Below are 18,920 nucleotides of genomic sequence, written 5' to 3'. Positions count from 1 at the left end.
AACAAATGAACACCATATCCGTCGACAGACAATATGGATGTCCAATCATAGAAGATAGAAGGAGGGGTTTTAGTTTGTTGACAAAGTTTTTATTGGATTCATTTTGATGCCATTCACATTTTCAAAACGCCCTTTGTGTGCCACTTTGTTTTGAATGACGGTGATCTAAACCAATTACATTGATATAAAAGTGGGCCATTCCAGAATACGGTCACTCATCTGGAAAAGAATGATTAAGTCTATTGGCAAAGTAATGTAGGATGTATCCGTCCCAGCTCAATCGTTCCAATGAGCACATTAATTTAACCAAAAAAGATATAAAGAATCTGCAATATTTGTCAACTCGTCCCAGACTCAAAGCGGTGATGAATAGGCCTCTTGTCAAATTCGGGCATTCCAATCATAGCAGCATTGTTTGTATCCAGGTGGTTGTGAACGTTTATCAAGGGTCTGTGTGTGTCAAAATGTCTATGATAATTTATTAAAGCAAAACAGTCTGAGATAGATCAACAGAGAGAGATCAACTGTCAGTCACCAATCTGAGCGCCTCTGTCAAACAAGCCAATACTTCAGACATTATTGTTTTATTTAGAAAATAGTTGAAGCCTAAAAATACTTATATTTAGATTTTTTTTTTAGCAAAATATGACACTTCTATCTTATGTTTGAAAATGATCTCACAGAACCTCTGCAATTTTGCCACAGAACACTATCGCCATTCTAGCAATTTGCCAGAAATTTCATGACACTTGGATAATTTGCAGTGTAAATTGCTATCAACATGTTACTATGACAACATCATGTCATCTAATCCAGTTTTACTATATTGCAACCCGAACATACAGTAAAGTCCAAAGTCTGAAAACCACATGAAACATAACATACTGGGGGGCATACTGACATTTATCTGTATTTTTCAAAGATTCAACTTTTCCTTCAAATTGTAAAGCTGACATTATCATTTGCAATGGAAAAATAGTATTACCTTAGATAGAACAGCAAAATCAAAGCATTTTTCCTGGTGGTCAAAGACTTTCGAACCCTATTGGACACCAAAGTTGTACATCTTGTTAAATTGTTTGGAATCAATGTTGGCATATCAAATACCACACTTAAAAAGAATCATCTAAAGAATAAGAAAAAACAAAATGGTAATTTCCTTTTCCATTTGAGAAAATGAGATTACGATCCAGTGTCTTCCTCCCTGACTTATGTACGTGGACAAACATCTATCTTATAAATGTACAGATAGATTTCCACATAGCACAATTTGTTGTTCTTCGAACATCTGTCCCAACATCTGTCCCAATAAAAGGAATTTCCTAAATTCTACACAATATATTATACACAAATATTACATTTCCCGAAAATAGAGACATTGCAAATCCAGTCGCTAAAGAAAGAGCCATGAGGTTATTGGAGCCCTACTATCCACAGTCAGAGATGCAGCGATGCAGTCCTCTTTAGAAAGATAAGTCAAGGTGCTTTTCAGTAACAGTCTATACATCAAATAAACAAGGCAGGGTCAGGCCCACCAAGAGAACAGCCGTAAGGCAAACACTGGTTTGACATGCATTGTTGCATCATGTTGCATTTAGCTTCCCTTCCAGTCTGGCACCGATTCATCCTCCACTGTCCACAGCTACTGGTTTCAGCATCCTAGCCCTGCATCTGGGACTTTATCAGTGTGATGGGTCTTTCATACGGCAGCTGTGGCTGTGGTGATTTTCAAAGCATCCAGCAGGTTACGCTTTTGAGCTCTTGGGCTCGTTATCGTCTCCAGGTGGGACTCGGGAACCCATCCTCGCTGCCTGTCTGACAGTCTGGTGCCCTCCACCCAACCTGAGGTGCAGAGGAGGGGGAGAGAGGGAGAGGGAGAGGGAGAGGGAGAGGGAGAGGGAGAGGGAGAGGGAGAGGGAGAGGGAGAGGGAGAGGGAGAGGGAGAGGGAGAGGGAGAGGGAGGGGGAGGGGGAGGGGGAGGGGGAGGGAGGGAGAGGGAGATTTGAAATTGCTAGGTATTGCTTCACACATTTCCTCGCCGGCCTCCAAGAATCATGAGTGTGTTGGTTCCTAGTTACCGTCACTGCTTTGCTGGTGCACTAGAATGACATCAGCTTTCTCCAAAGACAGCCCGTCGGGTTGCTGGGCAACAAAGGCCCTGATACACTGCATCTGAGTGAAGTCTGGAAGCAGGAGAGACCGGGTCAGGGGTCGGGGTCAGGGGTCAAATTCAAGGCCACTAAGAGGTCAAGAGGTTTTTTACTTAACCCTTGTGCTGCCTTCGGGTCACATGACCCAAAGGTTCATAACGAACCATCGTTGTGTTTCCCCAGTTTTATCCAATACAAAAACAAATTTAAATAATTGTATTTTAACCTTTGTGCTGTGGGGGGTCTGAGACAGCCAGACGGTTAAAAGAAAATGCTTCACTTTGTTTTTGTATGCGGTAAAGTTGTCGCAATACGACGGTGGGTCACAATGACTAATGGGTCAGAATGACCCGAAGATAACACAAGGATTAATTATAGCAATGGGAAGAAGAAAAATGATGTATCTGTGATTAACCACCATCCCCCTCCCTCTCACATCCTCTTCCTAAAAAGCTTCGTAATCAAATTTAACAGTGATTAACTTTCCTGTAAACATTAGTAAATGTTGTAAATCTTTTAATAATTTCATCATTCAATTTTCCCCCGTAGCAGTAAATATCAAAGCTAACTTTGCAGCTAAAACCAGATGTGTTCATTGACTGACCTTGTGCTGCAGAGAAGTCAATAACAGGATGGGGTCGGGAGAGAGCTGATATCCAGCGAAGCTTATTACTCCTGTCAAAGGTCAAAGAGGTCAGACCTGGTAAGTGATTCTCCAAATGCATTTTCTTAATAATAAAAAAATCACAGCTGGAAAAGTAGTTTTGCTACACAAACACACTCTCTACTACAGTCCGGAAACCTTACTGGGTATCTGATCTTAGTAACAAGGATTTGGAAGACATGTGAAGCCGGAAGAGGTTCTTCTGAAGGGAGTGCAGTTTGACGCGACAGTTCTCTCCCCGCAGTTCAGAGACGGGGGCGTGGTCTATCACGGTGAACCTCCCCCCTCTGGACACCACCACGGACCAGGAGGAAGAGGACGGAGGAGTTTTTAAGGAGGGGAAACTTGCAAGCCATTTGACCACAGTCTTGTGAAAGTGTATGCTTGTGATAGTGCCTACGTGAATGACTGCGTGTGCGATGATGGCGACTCACTCTTTGTGTAACGAGAGCAGCAGGTAATCATTGAACAGGTGTAAGTACACGCTCCTCTCGGTCTCCTTCAGAGAAAAGTCCATCAGCTCAGTGGCCGGCCCCTCTCGGACCAGCCTGCGAGACTGACTGACAAGCGGCAGAGTCTGTGACAGAGAGAGGGAGAGAGGCAGAAAGAGAGCGATAAATAGTGAGAGAGAGAGAATAATGCAAAAAATCAAACTATGTTTTCGTCATTTTGATTGACGCTATCCATCCAGATCCCCAGTATGTAGGGTGCTCATCCCACAAAGATGGATTTCCTCACCCTGCACTCAAAGTCCACCTTGGCACTGAGAGAGACCAGGGATTCAATGCTCTTCATCTGGGTGATGCTGTCGTTGCTCTCCTGAATCAGCTGAAAGGATGGAGAGAACAGTGATCAGGCAGGTCTAAAGCAGGTCCAAAGCAGGTCCAAAGCAGGTCCAAAGCAGGTCCAAAGCAGGTCCAAAGCAGGTCTAAAGCAGGTCCAAAGTAGGTCTAAAGCAGGTCTAAAGCAGGTCTAAAGCAGGTCTTAAGCAGGTCTAAAGCAGGTCTTACATTGCTCATGCCATGCTCACTTCGGAACATTGTATGAGCAAGGAGAGAGAAAGAGAGGCAGAGAAAGAGATATATATTTACTGTTGATTGTTTTTCTACAGGTATACTTGCACTTTTTGAGTTTCATGTTGTTTAATTGTAACTTGTTTAACTGCATGCTCTTATGGTTCTTCCCTTTGGCACTTATTTGGTTTTCACAATGTATGCTTCAAGTTTTGGCTTCTTGCTATGTTGGGGCGATCTCGTTGTTATGATCAGTGTAAATGTAAATATATATATATATATATATATATATATATATATATATATATATATATATATATATATATATATATATATATATATATATATATATATATACAGTACCAGAATGGGAAAATGTGTCTAAACTTTTGACACATTTTCCCATTCTGGTACTGTATATATCACTTCGTCAATTTTCACCCGTACCATTAAATATCAAAGGTAACTTTGCAGCTAAAACCAGATGTGTTCATTGACTGACCGCATTATTCTCTCTGTCACAATTTATGTATATATTTATATATATATTTACATTTATGCATTTAGCAGACGCTTTTATCCATGAAGAGAGAGAGAGAGAGACAGAGACAGAGAGAGAGAGACAGAGACAGAGACAGAGAGAGAGAGAGAGAGAGAGAGAGAGAGAGAGGAAACACACCTTCCCCAGGAGCTTCATGGCTCTGATGGCGTGCAGCTCCTCCTCTGTCCCTGGAGGGATCCTCTTCACAATGTTCTACAAGAAACACAGTGTGAGCGAGGGTCGAGCAAGAAAAGACTGTGAGCCACAACACACAGACACACACACACACACACACACACACACATACCTGCACAAGTAGCTTGATACGTGTGATCCTCTGGAAGGGTAGTATAAGGAAGGAGCGAAGAGGTAGGCGTTGACACACAGAACTTCGTTCCAGCTTATCCACAACCCGCTTAAACCCAGCGTTCTCCTCCCTGTAGCATCATCATATCAGGGAACATCATTGAAACAACGTCATTGTTACAGCATATCAGTACAGTCACAAGATTTCTTACAGGAAAGGAGTTGTACAGAGAGAAGGAAGCAGGGCTTACATGAGTCTCTGGTAGGTGGCGTCCTGGTAGGATTGGTTGGTTAGGTAGGGCACATAGACCATTTTGAAGTTTTGGCAGTGGCGAGCGATGATGTCACACACTGTGAAGTGCATGACGTCGGACTCCACCCTCTCCTCCAGCTTTGACAGAAACCTGTGTGATGAACACATTTACATTTGACATTTACATTTAGTCATTTAGCAGACACTCTTATCCAGAGAGACTTACAGTAGATACGGGGATATTCCCCCCGAGGCAAGTAGGGTGAAGTGCCTTGCCCAAGGACAAGTCATTTTCGAACTGGCAACCTTCTGATTACTAGCCCGATTCCCTAACCGCTCAGCAACCTGACTCCTCGGAATAACTCAGAATCATAATCTCCCTCTGATGTTCTATGCACAGAGGCTGAAGTGAAAGAGTATGAATGTAGGTTTCATTCCAGTGACGGGGTTAGGGTTAGACGGGGCTGACCTGTGGCTGATGGTACGCACGTCCGCTAGCCGGGAGAAAAGCCAGTTCCTGTCCTGGGTGGTCAACAGCGCCCCCAGCTGTTTGGATTTGACAAAGTGCTCCACCACAATGTCCAGGCTCCTACAGTAGGAGGCCTCTGAGGTTATCACCTCAAACCTCACCTAAGGAGGGGAGAGGAGGGGTGGAGGAGAGGAGAGGAGGGGGGGAGGAGAGGAAAGGAGAGGAGGGGGGGAGGAGAGGAGAGGAGAGGGGAGAGGACGGGAGGGAAAGGGAGTGGGGAGGAGAGGAGAGGAGGAGAGGGGGAAGGATTGGAGAGGAGGGAGGAGAGGAGTGGAGTGGAGCAGGGGGGAAGAGAGGAATGACAGGACAAGACAGAACAGGAAATCAAAAGAAGGATAAACCACAGAGTGTTAGAAGGAAGGAGTGGAATACTGTGGAATACTGAGAAGAACAACATGTTGCTACAGTGTGTGACGGTGTTCAGGAAGCTGCAGTCGTCACCTCCTGAAGACGCCTCTGATCGTCTGTGACCTCCGCCAGCTCGACGCTGTCCCTGACCCCCGGCAGGTCCTGCCACAGGGTGGGGGAGGAGGTGAGGGAGATGGAAAGGCGGGGAGAGGAGGGTCTGCCATCAGCATGAGGGGGCAGGGGCAGGGGCAGCGACTTGGCACTGACGGTGCTGGAGAAGGAGCCAGAGTGGGACAAGGAGTGGGGGTGGGGCACCATGGGCAAGGGGGGCAGGGGTCGACGAGCAGGGGTGGGGGAGGAGGCCGGGGAGGGGGCCGGGGAGGGGGCCGGGGAGGGGGCCGGGGAGGGGGCCGGGGAGGGGGCCGGGGAGGGGGCCGGGGAGGGGGCCGGGGCGACAGGTAGGTCCTCACTGACGGAGAGGACGTCGGAGCGAGACTGGCGGATCTCTCGGTTCTGGGCCGTCTCGCTGTACTGCTGGTAGAGCTGGGCGTCTACTGCAGGAGCACAGTGGAAGGAGGAACGGATAGAGGTGAGAGGGAGAGAAAGGAGAAAGGGATTGAGGTGGAAGGCAAGAGGTTGGTGAGAAAGGGGGGAAAAGGCAGAGAGATGAGAAAGTTAAGCAAGAGATGTTTGTCTTTGACATTCTCCACACATACTTGTTGGAATGCTAGGTTGCAGAAGCAGCTGGTTTTCCCTTTCGCGAAAACAGGGCTACCTGTACAAACGTGTCTAAAGCCCTGAGCGGTGTGGGGGTGTATGCGCACGCCCACACGCAAACTGGCGCGTATTGGACCCACACACACACACACACACACGCCAGGATTTTAATGCATCAACATGAATCACACAAACTGCCAGTAGAAACAGTGCCAAAGTGGAAACAACCCGCAAGTCTCTTTCGGTTTGTGGCAAAACAAAACATAAGTTACTGAAGCCCTTTATGGGCTGGAATTATTCCCACGCAGTGTGTGTAAAGACTCCAGTCGTGTGGCATGCAGCTACAGTGCTACACAGTACCACACTACGCCTGGGCAGAGCACCGCATCGTCAAGGCGATGTCTGAAAGATGGTCATTGACAAAACTGTGGGTTTTAAATGGGGTTTAAATCTCTCGCGTAGCCTAGCAACACGGCCTAGGAATGACGTGTGATTTACAATACTGAAGTTTAGACAGGCATGTAGATGACATGACGTTTTTGAAAAAATGTAAAGGAGTAACACTTACTGAAGAACTTTGAGTTCCTCTTTCTGGTCCGTGTGATTCTGTCTGTGGCATTCCTGAAGCAGAAAGACAGAACAGTCACTATAGCTGGATCGTTTCCCAGATCCAGTATACATACAGCCCCAAAGGAATTATATTATCCAAAATTGCATCATGCTCCAATGCCACTAATATTACTGCTGTATTGCATTGTAAACAGTGTAATACTGCATTGCTTTGGACTGAATGGAATTATACAGTGTACAATCAGTCGGTAATCCTTTTAACTCACCTCAGGTCTGCTTCTCCCCAACTCAAATGCATTTCATTGTTATCCTCATCTGTAGGGTAAAGATATCTTGTCCAATGTTGTCCAAAGTCACACAGTATCATAGCCCAGTACTAAAGCAACTACCTCTACCGCTATACTCTTAACTAGTACACTTTGAAAACACTTGAACCACCACCAAAAGCTGGAAAAAGAGGGTGGAACTGAACATAGAACAGTAGGGAAAAGCAGTCCAAAAAAAGCTGCCTGTTTGGTTAGAGAACCAGTGTTAAATGAGTTCCTGAAGCATGCTCCCTAGTCAGCGGTGTTTGCCAGGAAAGTGCTGATCTGAGCCTCTGGAAGGAAAAGTGGTTTGTCTTTAGACAAGTTGGAACCCAGCCTCTCAGCCGTGCTGCTCTGCCGTTTGGATTCTAGTAATCTCCTTCTGTCCCAACCTCCTACAATTCGACACCTAACAGCGTGACACATCGCAGTTCCTGTAAGACGCTTTTAAAATCGGAGCTGCCATGATGCAATTCACTGTGAGAAATGCTGGGAAACTTTTCACAGTCAGAGGTTGCATCTGTCGCTTGTCGAGTTTGGAAAACACAGCTGTGGTTTTAAAAGTTAATTATTTTGTCCTGAACTGCCAAACAGGAGAAGGAGTTAAAAAGACAATTGAAACCCACACACATTTAGAGTGCAATTGAAAAGAGAGATCCACTTTAGAAAGGAACCCATGATCATCATCTAGTCTGCCCTTACCTTACCTGTCCAGCTTTGTCTCTGTACTTCTGTCTCACCTGACACAGTGAACACCAACGGCGTTGTTAGACCCCTTTTCCTGGGGCACGTGCCCAGGTATAAATCTGCTGTGCCCCAGTAAAATCTAAAGTTTGAGTTTATTAGATTTACTTTATTAGTCAGTGCATTCATTTGGATTGATAATCCCCCCAAAATTAACGCAGTATCCCAATCAACGCTTGTAAAATCGAAGGCGAATCAAAGTCAAAGTTGAACCGAAAACACCCCAAGCTTGCCAAATAGCCACTGCAGCACACACAAGTCCAGGTGTCAGACTCGGCAAACATGTCAGAGTTGAGGTAGGCTAAGAAAACATTCAAAACTAAAGAAAGTTCCTACACGACAGGCCTCCCAATCATCTTATTTTGACTAAAACATAACAACAATATAACAGGAAGCTCAAAAAAACAGTATTTGCGCTCAAATGAATGCAAAATAAATTTGCACGCTCACATTAGCTATTGATGTCCCTGCCAAAGCTGATATCAAACTTGAGTCCTTGAACTGTTTAGTGGGTTAAGCAAGGGGAGTTTCTATAGCCTAGTAGTGCATTGTGCGCAGCAAGCTTGAAATAAAAAAGGGATATGAATAGGGGGCTGTGCCCCTATAGGGCTTTATGTCTAACAACGCCCCTGGTGAACACTCTGGTTCTGCCTCACCTGACACAGGGAACACTCTGGTTCTGCCTCACCTGACACAGGGAACACTCTGGTTCTGCCTCACCTGACACAGGGAAAACTTTGGTTCTGCGGTCCCTTCCAACTCCTCCTTCCTCTTCTTCTCCTTTTAGTTCGTCTTTTCTTCTCACAGTTGTCCGGCGGATGCCGTTCCTCCTGAACTCTCGGAAACTGAAGCTGTTTTTTACCGTGTTCTTCTCCTCTCCTCTCCCCTGGAACTCCTCCACCAACTTGTCCCTCTCCTCCTCCTCCTCCTCCTCCTCCTCCCCCGCACTCTCTCCATCTCCTACCGCACTCTCTTGTCCCAGACGGTTCCCCTTTCCCTCCCTCATATTATGCTCCTCATGACCCTTTCCCTCTACCTGTATGGTAGGGATGGACAGTTCTGGGCTTGGACAGCAGAGACTGGGACAGCTGTTGGGTTTGTACAAATTGTTTGTGACAGCCAGGTAGTATTCCAGTTCCTCGTCCGTGTCCCTCTTTGCTTCCTCTGTCTGGCTGTCCCTACCTCTCTCTACAGGGTCGCCCGCCCTCTGACCCTTGTCCTCAGGGACCGTCTCTACCTGGACGTCTATACGGACGTCTGTCTGTGCGTCCAGGGCCTCGCTGCGGCCCTCCTCCTCACTCTCCGTGTTAGTAAAAGTGTCAACATGCGTGCTTGTGGGCGTGTCCCCATGCATGGCCTCGTGTGCGCCAACATGCATGTCATGCCGGCTCTGCATCATACCTCCGACTTCCTCCGCCCCTCGCAGCTCCGCCTCTCGATGATCAGGCTCCGCCCCCGAGTCGCGTCCTGGTACGCCCACCTTCCGGACAGTGGAGTAGACGGGCGACGCTCTGCCCCCCTCTGCAGCAGGACCCTCCTTCCGTTCCTCCTCTCCCCCTGCCCGTGAGCCCGCCCGGGGATCATCCCGACCGGGGTCCTCTGAGGAGCCGAGGATCTCGCTCACCACGTTCTTGGCCCACTTCAGGTGAGGGGCCTGGGAGTGTCTCTTGGCCTCCTCCGCCAGGCTCCAGGCTCCACTCATTCGGATCCGGAGGGCCACCTCCTCGTCCGGACTTAGCCCACCGAGGGTGGCCTCGTCGGACACAGGAGCTCCAGGGCGATGGGCCTCCGCAGCGGGGCCGGAGGAGATATGGGAGGATGGCTCTCTGTCGCTCTCTGTCTGCCGGGGGGACACTGTGTTTCTTTCCCTCCATTCTTTGAGGAGCGCTTCCGTTGTAAAGTCTCTCCTCAGGGTTATCTCAGCATATGGGTTTTCCAGCTCGGCTTCTACTCCTCCTCCCTCCCCTCGCTCCTCTGCCTTCGATGGGTCTGGGGCTCTGTGACTGTCACCCACCCACGTTCTCTCTTGGTTCGAAGCGTGCAGATCATCCCCATCTTCCTGTCTTTCGTTCTGCACGTCTTGGTAGGAATCGTTGTGTTGTGGGTCCCCCATCTCGTCAGCTGTCCCGTGCCGTTCATTTCCTGGGTTTTGATTGGTCTCTTCTCCCTCCATTTGCTCCTGGGCTGACATCGGATTGGGCCTTGACCTAGGCAGTGTTTGTCCAATCACACAGAACACATAGGTGGGGTTCTCTTCCTTCCTCCTTTCTGTTCTCTCCTCTCCACCTCCTTGCACTGCAACCTCTGCTCTCTCTGTCCATTCCCCTGTTCTCTCCTTCTCTCCCCCGAACGGCATCTCTCCCTCACACCCCTGATAGCCGACTGCTTCCCTGGAAACATCACAAGCCGCCCCACCTTCCCAGAATTCTTTGCAGTCCTCAAACTCCTCCCTTTCGTCCTCCTCGTCCCCTCCACTGGACACCGTGATGAACCCGTCCTCGCCTAAGCTGTGTGCTCTCTCTCTTTCTTCCTCCCCCTCTCTTTCACTTCCTCCCTCGCTCTCACGGCGCGTGCGTCTGCCACTCCCTCCCTCTTCCTCTCCGTCACTCCCCTGTTTGTCATCCTCCTCTCTGTGCCCTCTCTCTTCACGTGTGTCGTCACCACAACGCAGGGGTTCCTCTTCCCCCCTAGCTGTTACTCCCCGACCCTCCCACTCCTCCGCCCTGTCAACATTCAGGCCTTCTGTTTCAATCGCCCTCGCTTTCCCTCCGTCTCCTCCGAGCTTCTCTCTCCTTCGCCGTCTTTCACGTTCAACCAGGGCGCGTCCCTCTCTCTCCGTCAGGCTATTTTCCTCGCTTAGCAGGCCTCTATTGTCCTCTCCTCGCCTTTGCCTCTCCTTCTCCATGAACTCCTCCTCTATGGAAGAGTTGTTGCTGTGTTTACCTCTCTGTGGTTCCAACCACATCTTTCTCTGCTCTGCTCTGATAGACTTCATCTCTTCCTCTCCATCCCTCTCTCTATCTGGTCTATCTCCTTGAGATGTATCTTTATACCCTGTTCTTCTCCTCCTCTCCTCTTCCCCGTCCCTTTCATTCTCTGCAATGCTCTCTTTCTCTGACTCTTTTCCCCCTGGTCTTTCTCTATCCTTCCTCCATCTTCTGTCACTCTCCATATCGCTGCTCCACTCTCCGCTACTCGTCGCTCGCGGCGGCCCCCTCCTGACTGTCTCGCTCGGCGATCGACTTATCCTGTTTGTCACCCCCTCCCTTGTGGGATCTGTCTCTCTGTTTCTCCTCTCCCGGAACATTCTGTCGTCCTCCTCCTCTTTCCTATCAGGATAACTCCCCCTTTCTCTTTCTCGTTCCCTTCTCTTCCCTCTCTCACCTGGAACATGCGCCTGCGCTCTCTCCCAATCTGGGTCCCTATGTCTCCGGCGCTCCTCTGGTCTACCACTCGGCCTCTCTCTCCCAGCATCCCTCTGTCTGTCCAACTCTCTCTCCACCCCCCAATCTCTTCTCTCTCTGCGATCCCCCTCTCTGTATTTCTCCCTGTCTCTGTGTCTGTCTGTCTCTCTCCGTCCGCCCCTCTCGCTGTATGCCCTCCGCTCCTCCTCTCTCCATTGCTGCCTCTCTCTCTCCGTCTCTGTCAATCTGTCCCTCGCTAGACTTCCGTTGTCTCCTTCGCTCCTGCTGTGGTGATACCTCTGCTCCTCTCTACGGTCATTTCTAACATAGTCCCTCGTCCTCTCCCCATCACTGTCCCCCTCACTCTTGATGTCTCTCATTTTGTCTCTCCTCTCCCTGTGGTCTCTGTCTGAATGATTCTCTCCATTTCTTTCTCTCCTTGTCTGTGGTGAATAATACCTTCCCTCTCTTTCCCGCTGTCGGGGGTTCGGTCGCTCCCTGCCCGCACCGTTCGCTCCTCTGCTCCACAGGTCGTTGCCCTCCGAGTCCCGCTCTCTCCTCCTCTCTCTTACGTCAGAGTCGGACTGCCTCTGCCTCTCTCTCTGCCTCGGCAGCCCATCCTCCATGGGCCTCCCTCCGTTCTTTTCTCCCTCCTCTCTCGCCCTGACCCGTACTCCCTCTCTCTCCTTGTCCCTGCTCCGTTCATCTCTGTGCTGCTGGTCTCTCTCGCCGCCTCTCTGCCCGCCTCTCCTTGCTGCTCTCTCTCTGTCACTCTCCTTGTCGTTCACTTCCATCTCTCTTAGTCGTTCCCTTGGCCTTCCTGCACCTCCTGCCCCCTCTTCTTCTATAAAAGGAGTCATGCCCCTCCCTCGATCTTTGCTCCTTGTCCTCATCCTAGGAAACGTGTCGCCTTTCCCTCTGTCCGTTTCCGGTTCTCTCGCCGCCCCAAACTCATAATGTGAGGTGGGCCTTCCTCTAGGGTGCCGGTCTCCATCTCTTCCATCTCTTACTCTCTGTTCTCTCTCTGTTTCCCTCCATCTAGGACCCGGGACTCTGTCACCCTCCCTGTAACTCTCAGTCCGGTCAGTCTCTTTCCCCCTCTTTCCGGTGCTGACCGTTAATCTGTTCATCTCTTGTTCCCTCCACCGTTTCTCCTCTCTGCGCCGTTCCCTCTCTCTCTCCATCTGGGAGTAAGTTCCTGTTTTGGGGGTCACTTTCAGAGGAGAGTCCTGGGCTTGGATTGTGGCTCTGGTCAGAAGTGTTTAAGTTGGAGAGTGTGTCAAATGAGGTCCAGCTGGGTCTTTGGGTCCACAGAGTCCCATAACTATCTGAACCTGAAACATGTTCACATGATTTTAAGTCAAGATGTTCCCTTGGATCAGCAAAAGTTTTTTTTTTTTTATCACCAGTTGAACATCACCGTAGGCTTGAATAGGTTCCAGTGACTGTACTTGCCCTACCGCACACAACAATGTATTTCAATCTAACCAACCAATCGGCTAAAGCATGACCTAAGTGCACTGGTATGAGAAAAGCGCGTAATGCTGTCTGTAGTGTATTTGACCATACTCTTGTGTGGTTTAATGAAATGAACCACAGAAAATGATGCTATCTTCAACTTTACTAAATCCTAAACCACAAGTACAGCTATTCACTGGTAACACTACCTCAACAACCTGGCAGGGCATTAATCACACTACACATGGTACAACTCCACAATGTTTAGGGTGTATAAAGTAAGCATTCAGAAGGCTATAACATATTAAACTATGACAAAACTAGCCACAGTCTAGTACTGTGTTGGTCAGTAATGAAACGTCAAGGCCCTTCCTTGGAAGACTTACCTGAATGTAGCTGGTCTTTAGGTCGACATCCAGCCTGCGCTTCTGCAGACCTCGGCCAGGTATTGTAAACCTAGCAGGGGTTGCACAACACACAGCATTCCTTTCTCCTATTCATTCTGAGTGAGCAAAATGTTCCGCTTCAGCTACAGTCCAATGCTAACTATCTGTGTGTGTGTGTGTGTGTGTGTCAGTCTGGCTGTTCTCACAAAAAAAATGAATGTTTATGACTTTGCTCTCTACGCCCTCAGTCTCTTTTCCTTCTTATCCTCTGTTTTTCTCTCCGTCCTCCCCCCCCTTCTTCAAATTCCCAAACAAGTCTGAACAGATTGACACTTATCTTCCCTCCTTCTCTCCTTACCTCGGTCTTCTCTTCAAAGTGGCTTGTTAATCAACAGGGTCGTATCTCACAAACCAAACAAAAATGTGTCTCCTGCGTCAGCAAATCAATCCATTCTCCTCTCTTCTCACAGCGACATGATCATTCTATGTTGACACCCAGATAACACCACACCAGCCTTTCTCTCTCCTGCCCCATTCCTCTCACCCAACACAGGAAGTGCACCTCAGGGCTCTCTGTGATTGGTCGATGTGTAGCAGCGAGGGTGTGCCTGTCAGCCGACTCGGGCAGGTAAAGAGATGCGTTTACATAGCGGGGGGAGGGGAACTCAAACATCCACATGCACTCAAACACAGCCCTTACTTAGACCTATAGAAATGCTTCAAACATGCCTGTATTTGTGCTTGTTACCAAAAAAAAAGTAACTTGAACTCATAAAGACCCATGAAAAAACCGTATTCGCAAACATTTCAGAAGTAGGGAACTGGAAACTGGAAAGGGACAGCTGTTATTATGCAGAGTAGCCGTAGGCAACAGCAGAGAAGGAGAGGGGAGTTAGTACCTGTGATTTATTTGTGTCAACACAAAATTGTTTATGTTTTCTGTATAACATTGCAAGAATGTCCAAGGGAAGGAAAAAGACACATTCCTGGTAGTATAAGAGAAGTGCTCTTTTCCCATGTGGGTCTTTTACGATCTTTTCCATGTGTGCCTTCACATGAAGGGGAAGGGCTGGATTCTAGGTGGGTGGTGTTCCCCACTTAAATGTGGAAGAACGTAGGCTACAACTTAAACGAAAGTTACACAAACAACACTGGGAAGACCCAGGACACGCTGGAGGGACTATGTCTCTCGGCTGGCCTGGGAAGCCTCGGGGTCCCCCAGGAAGAGCTGGTGGAAGTGGCTGGGGAGAGGGAAGTCTGGGCCTCCTTGCTTAGGTTGTTGCCCCCGCGACCCGATCCCCGGAAAAGCAGCAGATGATGGATGGATGGATGGACACAAACAACAAGTAACTGTGAACAATAACTCTAGATTTCAAAACTATCCATTTAAGGAAAAACACTCCAATGTTGTCTTGTTCTATGAAAACTCATTTTCGTACTAGTCTAATCACCAGCGGCTAGTAGGCTGTATGCCGCAGACTTCCTTCCTTGTATCTTGTTGAGAGGCCTCTTGTCTACATGAATGCTAACTGCTAATGACCATGCCGGCTTTTGTGAGGGAAAACAGGTTTGGGCTTTGATTATTTCGCACAGAATACACATCTAGGTGAAAAAAACAGCAAAACACCTTGGCATTGCAGCTCCTTTATATATATATATATATATATATATATATATATATATATATATATATATATATAATATAATATAATATATTTATAAAAAATATATATGCCTATTTAAATTGTTTTGTTCTTAGATTGTTTAGTTCTTAGGAATAGTTGAACGTTTGTACTTTTACTGTAATTTAATGCCAACTATCTACTGTATATGTATGTGTCTGCTGTAGGCCTAGCCATGCATGAAGAAAGTGGGTTGAAATAAAAAATAAATACAACTCTTGCTGTGTCATGTTTGTTCATGTCAGAGTACATTCCAGTCTATCTACTCGAATCAGGTGACGACGGTATGAGAGGAATCAAGTTCCGCTCGTGAGAGTACGCGGTGCGCGCACAGCAAGCATCTTGTCACATGCGCCTGAATGTTTAGTTTCACTTCCGCATTGATGAAATTAAGAAGTAACGTCACTTGTCTAGATGCAACAACTATTTTGTTTTAGTCAACAAATTATTCATATCAAATGTTCACCCGGCCGACTACGAAAATTGTCATGTAAAGCTTTGTTTGACATTGGTCACTAGGTGTTAATCTGGTGCAATTTGCTTTATAAATAGGGGACACCGTGTCCCATGTAGCGAGCATAGCCACTTAGCTTGCTAGTTTAGTGTCGTTACATTGTTTCTATTGTGGCATTCTTTGTTGTTTAATTGGCTGCAATATAGTTATCCTGCTTGAATAGTAAAGGTGAGTCTACAACTTGTTAAAATTGTCGATTTTCACGGTTATTCGCATCAGAGACGTATTTAACTGGCAAGTTCGCCAGTCACACCGTTTGAACATTTAGAATCTATAAAATACTTAAATATCCTCTTGATTGTCATTGCGTTAATGTTACATGTTAGTCAATTATTATAAATAACTTGGACGTTCAAGCAGTTTATTCGAATGCACAAATAATAATGTTCCCGTGCAGGAAACAGCCTATACTGAATAATTACCTGCACTTTCAGTTGTCAAAAATTGTATTCCCGTGTATTTTTCTGTTACCCTTGAAGACAACCACTTTATTCAGTGGTTTCATACAAAAAAAAACTTCGTTGATATCTAGTTATGTTGTTTCTAATTTTATATCACCGTGTATTGTTTGTTTCAGATGGCACACTTGCACACAGCGATTCCTACGCTAGCGTGCTTCCTGGTCATTCGGCTGCTCCTGTTTGGGAGAGGGGTACAATCTACGAGCGACAACACCAAAAACTGCAAACTGTTCTCGGAGTCTAAAACTGAGCGAAAGGTCCTTACCCTGCTGGAACCCCTCACCGGAAAGAAGTAAGGATGGCTGTTTTGATCAACTGTTGTCAACAATGGTTCATTTTGCTCAAGTTACTGCCGAGCAGAGGATTAGGTTTCACAGGAAAATCTGCAGAATAGAATTGTCTTAGCCTTGTCTCAAGGTTAGACTTCAGCAGGAATCTGCTTTGATGTGTCTGTTGTTGTCTACTTTTTGAGTCTGTTCCACATCCATGTGTTTAATGGTGTGTCACCTTACCAGGTTTACAGGAGATCTGTAACGTAAATCTCGATGGTTCTTTTGGTGACAGCTTTTCCGTGGACACACAGGATGGTCAGGATACCTACTCATACATCTTCCAGGTGTGTGGTGATGCAGGGGGCTATAAAGGTGCAGGTGTCATTCAGAAGAAGAAGGATGGGGGTGCAGAGTCTGTAGTGGGCAGATACACCGCAACACAGGCCATCGGCGGCAGTGAGTAACTGACCAATCAGACAACGACACTACATATTCCCACGCTTAGATTCATGAAGATGTTTTATTGTCTGTTATTGGCAAATGTTTCCTTTTTGCAGTGTGTTACATTTTTGGATAGAGTCTGTTTGCAAATGTTGATCATTTGATTTGACGTGCATTTCCGTTGTGCTGGGGGTAATTTATTCATCAGGATATTGTCTCTGTCGCTCTTCTTTAATTGTTTTTCCCCTCCAGGTGACTGGGTCATGTTGATCTACAGAAACGGCTCCAATTATGATAACCACTGCTCCGCTGAGCAAAGGAAAGCCATCATCATGATTTCCTGTAATAGGAAAGTTCCGATGGTAATAAAAAAAATACAAATAAAAAGACACTTAATCAAACTGTGTAGATGGACCTCAAACTAGACAGACGTCATACTCTTATTCCTCAATGATTTTCAGCTCTTATTTTTCCTGTCAGTATTTCTCCACTATGCATCTCTCACTCTCCAACCCTAACGCTCACTGACAGGGGGATCTGTCAGTGGTTTTGGAAGACAGAGAAAGAGAGCATGACTGTTTCTACCTCTTTGAGTTGGATTCCAGTGCTGTATGTCCAGCCCTGTCATCCCAGCTCAGCGCTGGCTCCATCATACTCATTATGTAAGCACAAGGATGACTCTTACTGCAAGTTGTACTGCACTTTTTGTAAAGCTCTTGTAAGTCGCTTCGGGTAAAGGCGTCTGCTAAATGAATGAATGTGTAAGTTGTGTGTACTTTGCGTTGGTCGACACGACTAAGCATCGTTTTTCCTGTTACCTTATATTTCTGTTTCCCAGTGGGGTCTGCCTTTTGGCAGTCTATCTCATTGGAGGATTCCTCTACCAGCGATTGGTTGTGGGGGCCAAAGGCATGGATCAGTTCCCCAACTACGCCTTCTGGTTGGAGGTCGGCAACCTCACGGCGGTGAGTGGTCCTCAAACACAGATGCATCCGACGGGGTTTCTAACAGGGAGTCAGGTGGCTGAGCGGTGAGGGAATTGGACTAGTAATCTGAAGGTTGCCAGTTCGATTCCCGGTCGTGTCAAATGACGTTTTGTCCCTTGGCAAGACACTTCACCCTACTTGCCTTGGGGCAATGTCCCTGTACTTACTGTAAGTCGCTCTGGACAAGAGCGTCTGCTAAATGACTAAATGTAATGTAACTGTAAAGGTAGCTGTAGTCAATGTAATGTAACTGTAAAGGTAGCTGTAGTCAATGTAACTGTAAAGGTAGCTGTAGTCAATGTAATGTAACTGTAAAGGTAGCTGTAGTCAATGTAATGTAACTGTAAAGGTAGCTGTAGTCACAGCATGGCTGTGACCCGCTAACGACACCCATCAGGCTAACCCTTTCTGTTCCTCTCAGGACGGGTGTGATTTTGTGTGCCGTTCCCGGGGTAACCGAGAGCAACCGCCTACGTATAGGGGCGTGGCCACAGAACCCCTGGAGGAGGAGCCAGAAGAGAGAGACGATCACCTGCTTCCTATGTGAGCAGAAGACCCCCCCTACATGGGACGGCTGTTTTTCTCCCCCTGGACTGTTTCAGGGGTTGTCGCTAGGTTGTCGCTAGGTTGTCGCTAGGCTGTAGTCTAAGGTCAGCTTTGCATTTTTCTCCCAAAGGGGTTAATATTTTGATTGAGTAAGCCTAAGAAGCTGATCACAGGTCTATAGCCTAATTGCAACTTCCACCCAAACCCCATATACAACATATGTGAAGAGAGCTAGACAGAGGCTAAATTAACTGTGGTGTGTGTGACCACCCCTAAACCATCTCATTGGTTCAACCTAGAAATTGGGACTGGTTATCTGACAACTCGAATGGAGTGACATTACTAAAATGGATCACTGGCATAGAGGTAGACCCTGAGTCATGTTTGTACTATACCTTGTTACACATACTACATAATGGGTGGCCAGGCATGTGCTTCTATCTCATGACGTTACAACTGGTCTGTTAGTGCTAATACAATCAAACTATTGATACTGTTTGCATCAGCACATCATACAGTCTGTTAACCAGCTGATGGCTGTGCTGGTCCATAGACAACACTTTCATTGAAGTCCTGTGAAAACTAAACACATGACATTGTTTAATAATGATTGATTAAATCTGTCACTAA

At 47.0% G+C, this 18,920-nt stretch overlaps 3 protein-coding genes across 3 annotated transcripts in view; 2 read left to right on the top strand and 1 right to left on the bottom strand.

Annotated features, from left to right (window-relative positions):
- Positions 1 to 67: 67 nt before the first annotated feature.
- Positions 68 to 13,912, bottom strand: arhgef5 (Rho guanine nucleotide exchange factor (GEF) 5). Its single transcript, XM_084668806.1, has 16 exons — positions 13,747 to 13,912; positions 13,389 to 13,458; positions 8,861 to 12,878; positions 7,358 to 7,406; positions 7,090 to 7,142; positions 5,898 to 6,358; positions 5,397 to 5,557; positions 4,926 to 5,078; positions 4,676 to 4,805; positions 4,507 to 4,581; positions 3,553 to 3,642; positions 3,249 to 3,391; positions 2,958 to 3,101; positions 2,755 to 2,825; positions 2,079 to 2,183; positions 68 to 1,842 (listed from the first exon to the last, which is right to left on the bottom strand). The coding sequence occupies exons 3-16, from the start codon at positions 12,726 to 12,728 to the stop codon at positions 1,700 to 1,702; spliced, it is 5,646 nt and encodes a 1,881-aa protein (XP_084524932.1). The 5' UTR covers positions 12,729 to 12,878; positions 13,389 to 13,458; positions 13,747 to 13,912; the 3' UTR covers positions 68 to 1,699.
- A 1,291-nt stretch (positions 13,913 to 15,203) lies between these two features.
- m6pr (mannose-6-phosphate receptor (cation dependent)) overlaps positions 15,204 to 18,920 on the top strand; it is a 4,551-nt gene continuing 834 nt past the window's right edge. Inside the window, exons 1-7 of the mRNA XM_084668805.1 lie at positions 15,204 to 15,752; positions 16,162 to 16,337; positions 16,610 to 16,773; positions 17,011 to 17,120; positions 17,290 to 17,420; positions 17,597 to 17,723; positions 18,166 to 18,920. The exon at positions 18,166 to 18,920 is cut by the window's right edge and continues 834 nt beyond it. Coding sequence (XP_084524931.1) covers positions 16,162 to 16,337; positions 16,610 to 16,773; positions 17,011 to 17,120; positions 17,290 to 17,420; positions 17,597 to 17,723; positions 18,166 to 18,291 — 834 coding nt within the window. The 5' untranslated portion in view covers positions 15,204 to 15,752 and the 3' untranslated portion in view covers positions 18,292 to 18,920. The remainder of the gene's footprint in view (positions 15,753 to 16,161; positions 16,338 to 16,609; positions 16,774 to 17,010; positions 17,121 to 17,289; positions 17,421 to 17,596; positions 17,724 to 18,165) is intronic.
- Positions 18,164 to 18,920, top strand: part of phc1 (polyhomeotic homolog 1) — a 7,823-nt gene continuing 7,066 nt past the window's right edge. Inside the window, exon 1 of the mRNA XM_084668803.1 lies at positions 18,164 to 18,287. The gene's annotated coding sequence lies outside the window, so the exon portion shown is untranslated. The remainder of the gene's footprint in view (positions 18,288 to 18,920) is intronic.

The sequence above is a fragment of the Hypomesus nipponensis genome, chromosome 2 (assembly GCF_054491055.1).
Source record: "Hypomesus nipponensis isolate SF chromosome 2, ASM5449105v1, whole genome shotgun sequence".
In the NCBI taxonomy this organism is placed as follows: domain Eukaryota; kingdom Metazoa; phylum Chordata; class Actinopteri; order Osmeriformes; family Osmeridae; genus Hypomesus; species Hypomesus nipponensis.
This window is presented reverse-complemented; position numbering and strand designations above follow the sequence as displayed.

Bases quoted from the DNA above. Each gene is read 5' to 3' on its own strand.
- arhgef5 (XM_084668806.1), bottom strand. From the start codon at position 12,728: ATGGAGAGAGAGAGGGAACGGCGCAGAGAGGAGAAACGGTGGAGGGAA. The intron at 7,143-7,357 runs GTGAGTTAAAAG...TTTCTGCTTCAG, and splicing joins TGGGGAGAAGCAGACCTGAG to GAATGCCACAGACAGAATCA. The intron at 3,102-3,248 runs GTGAGTCGCCAT...GGTGGTGTCCAG, and splicing joins CTGCTCTCGTTACACAAAGA to AGGGGGGAGGTTCACCGTGA.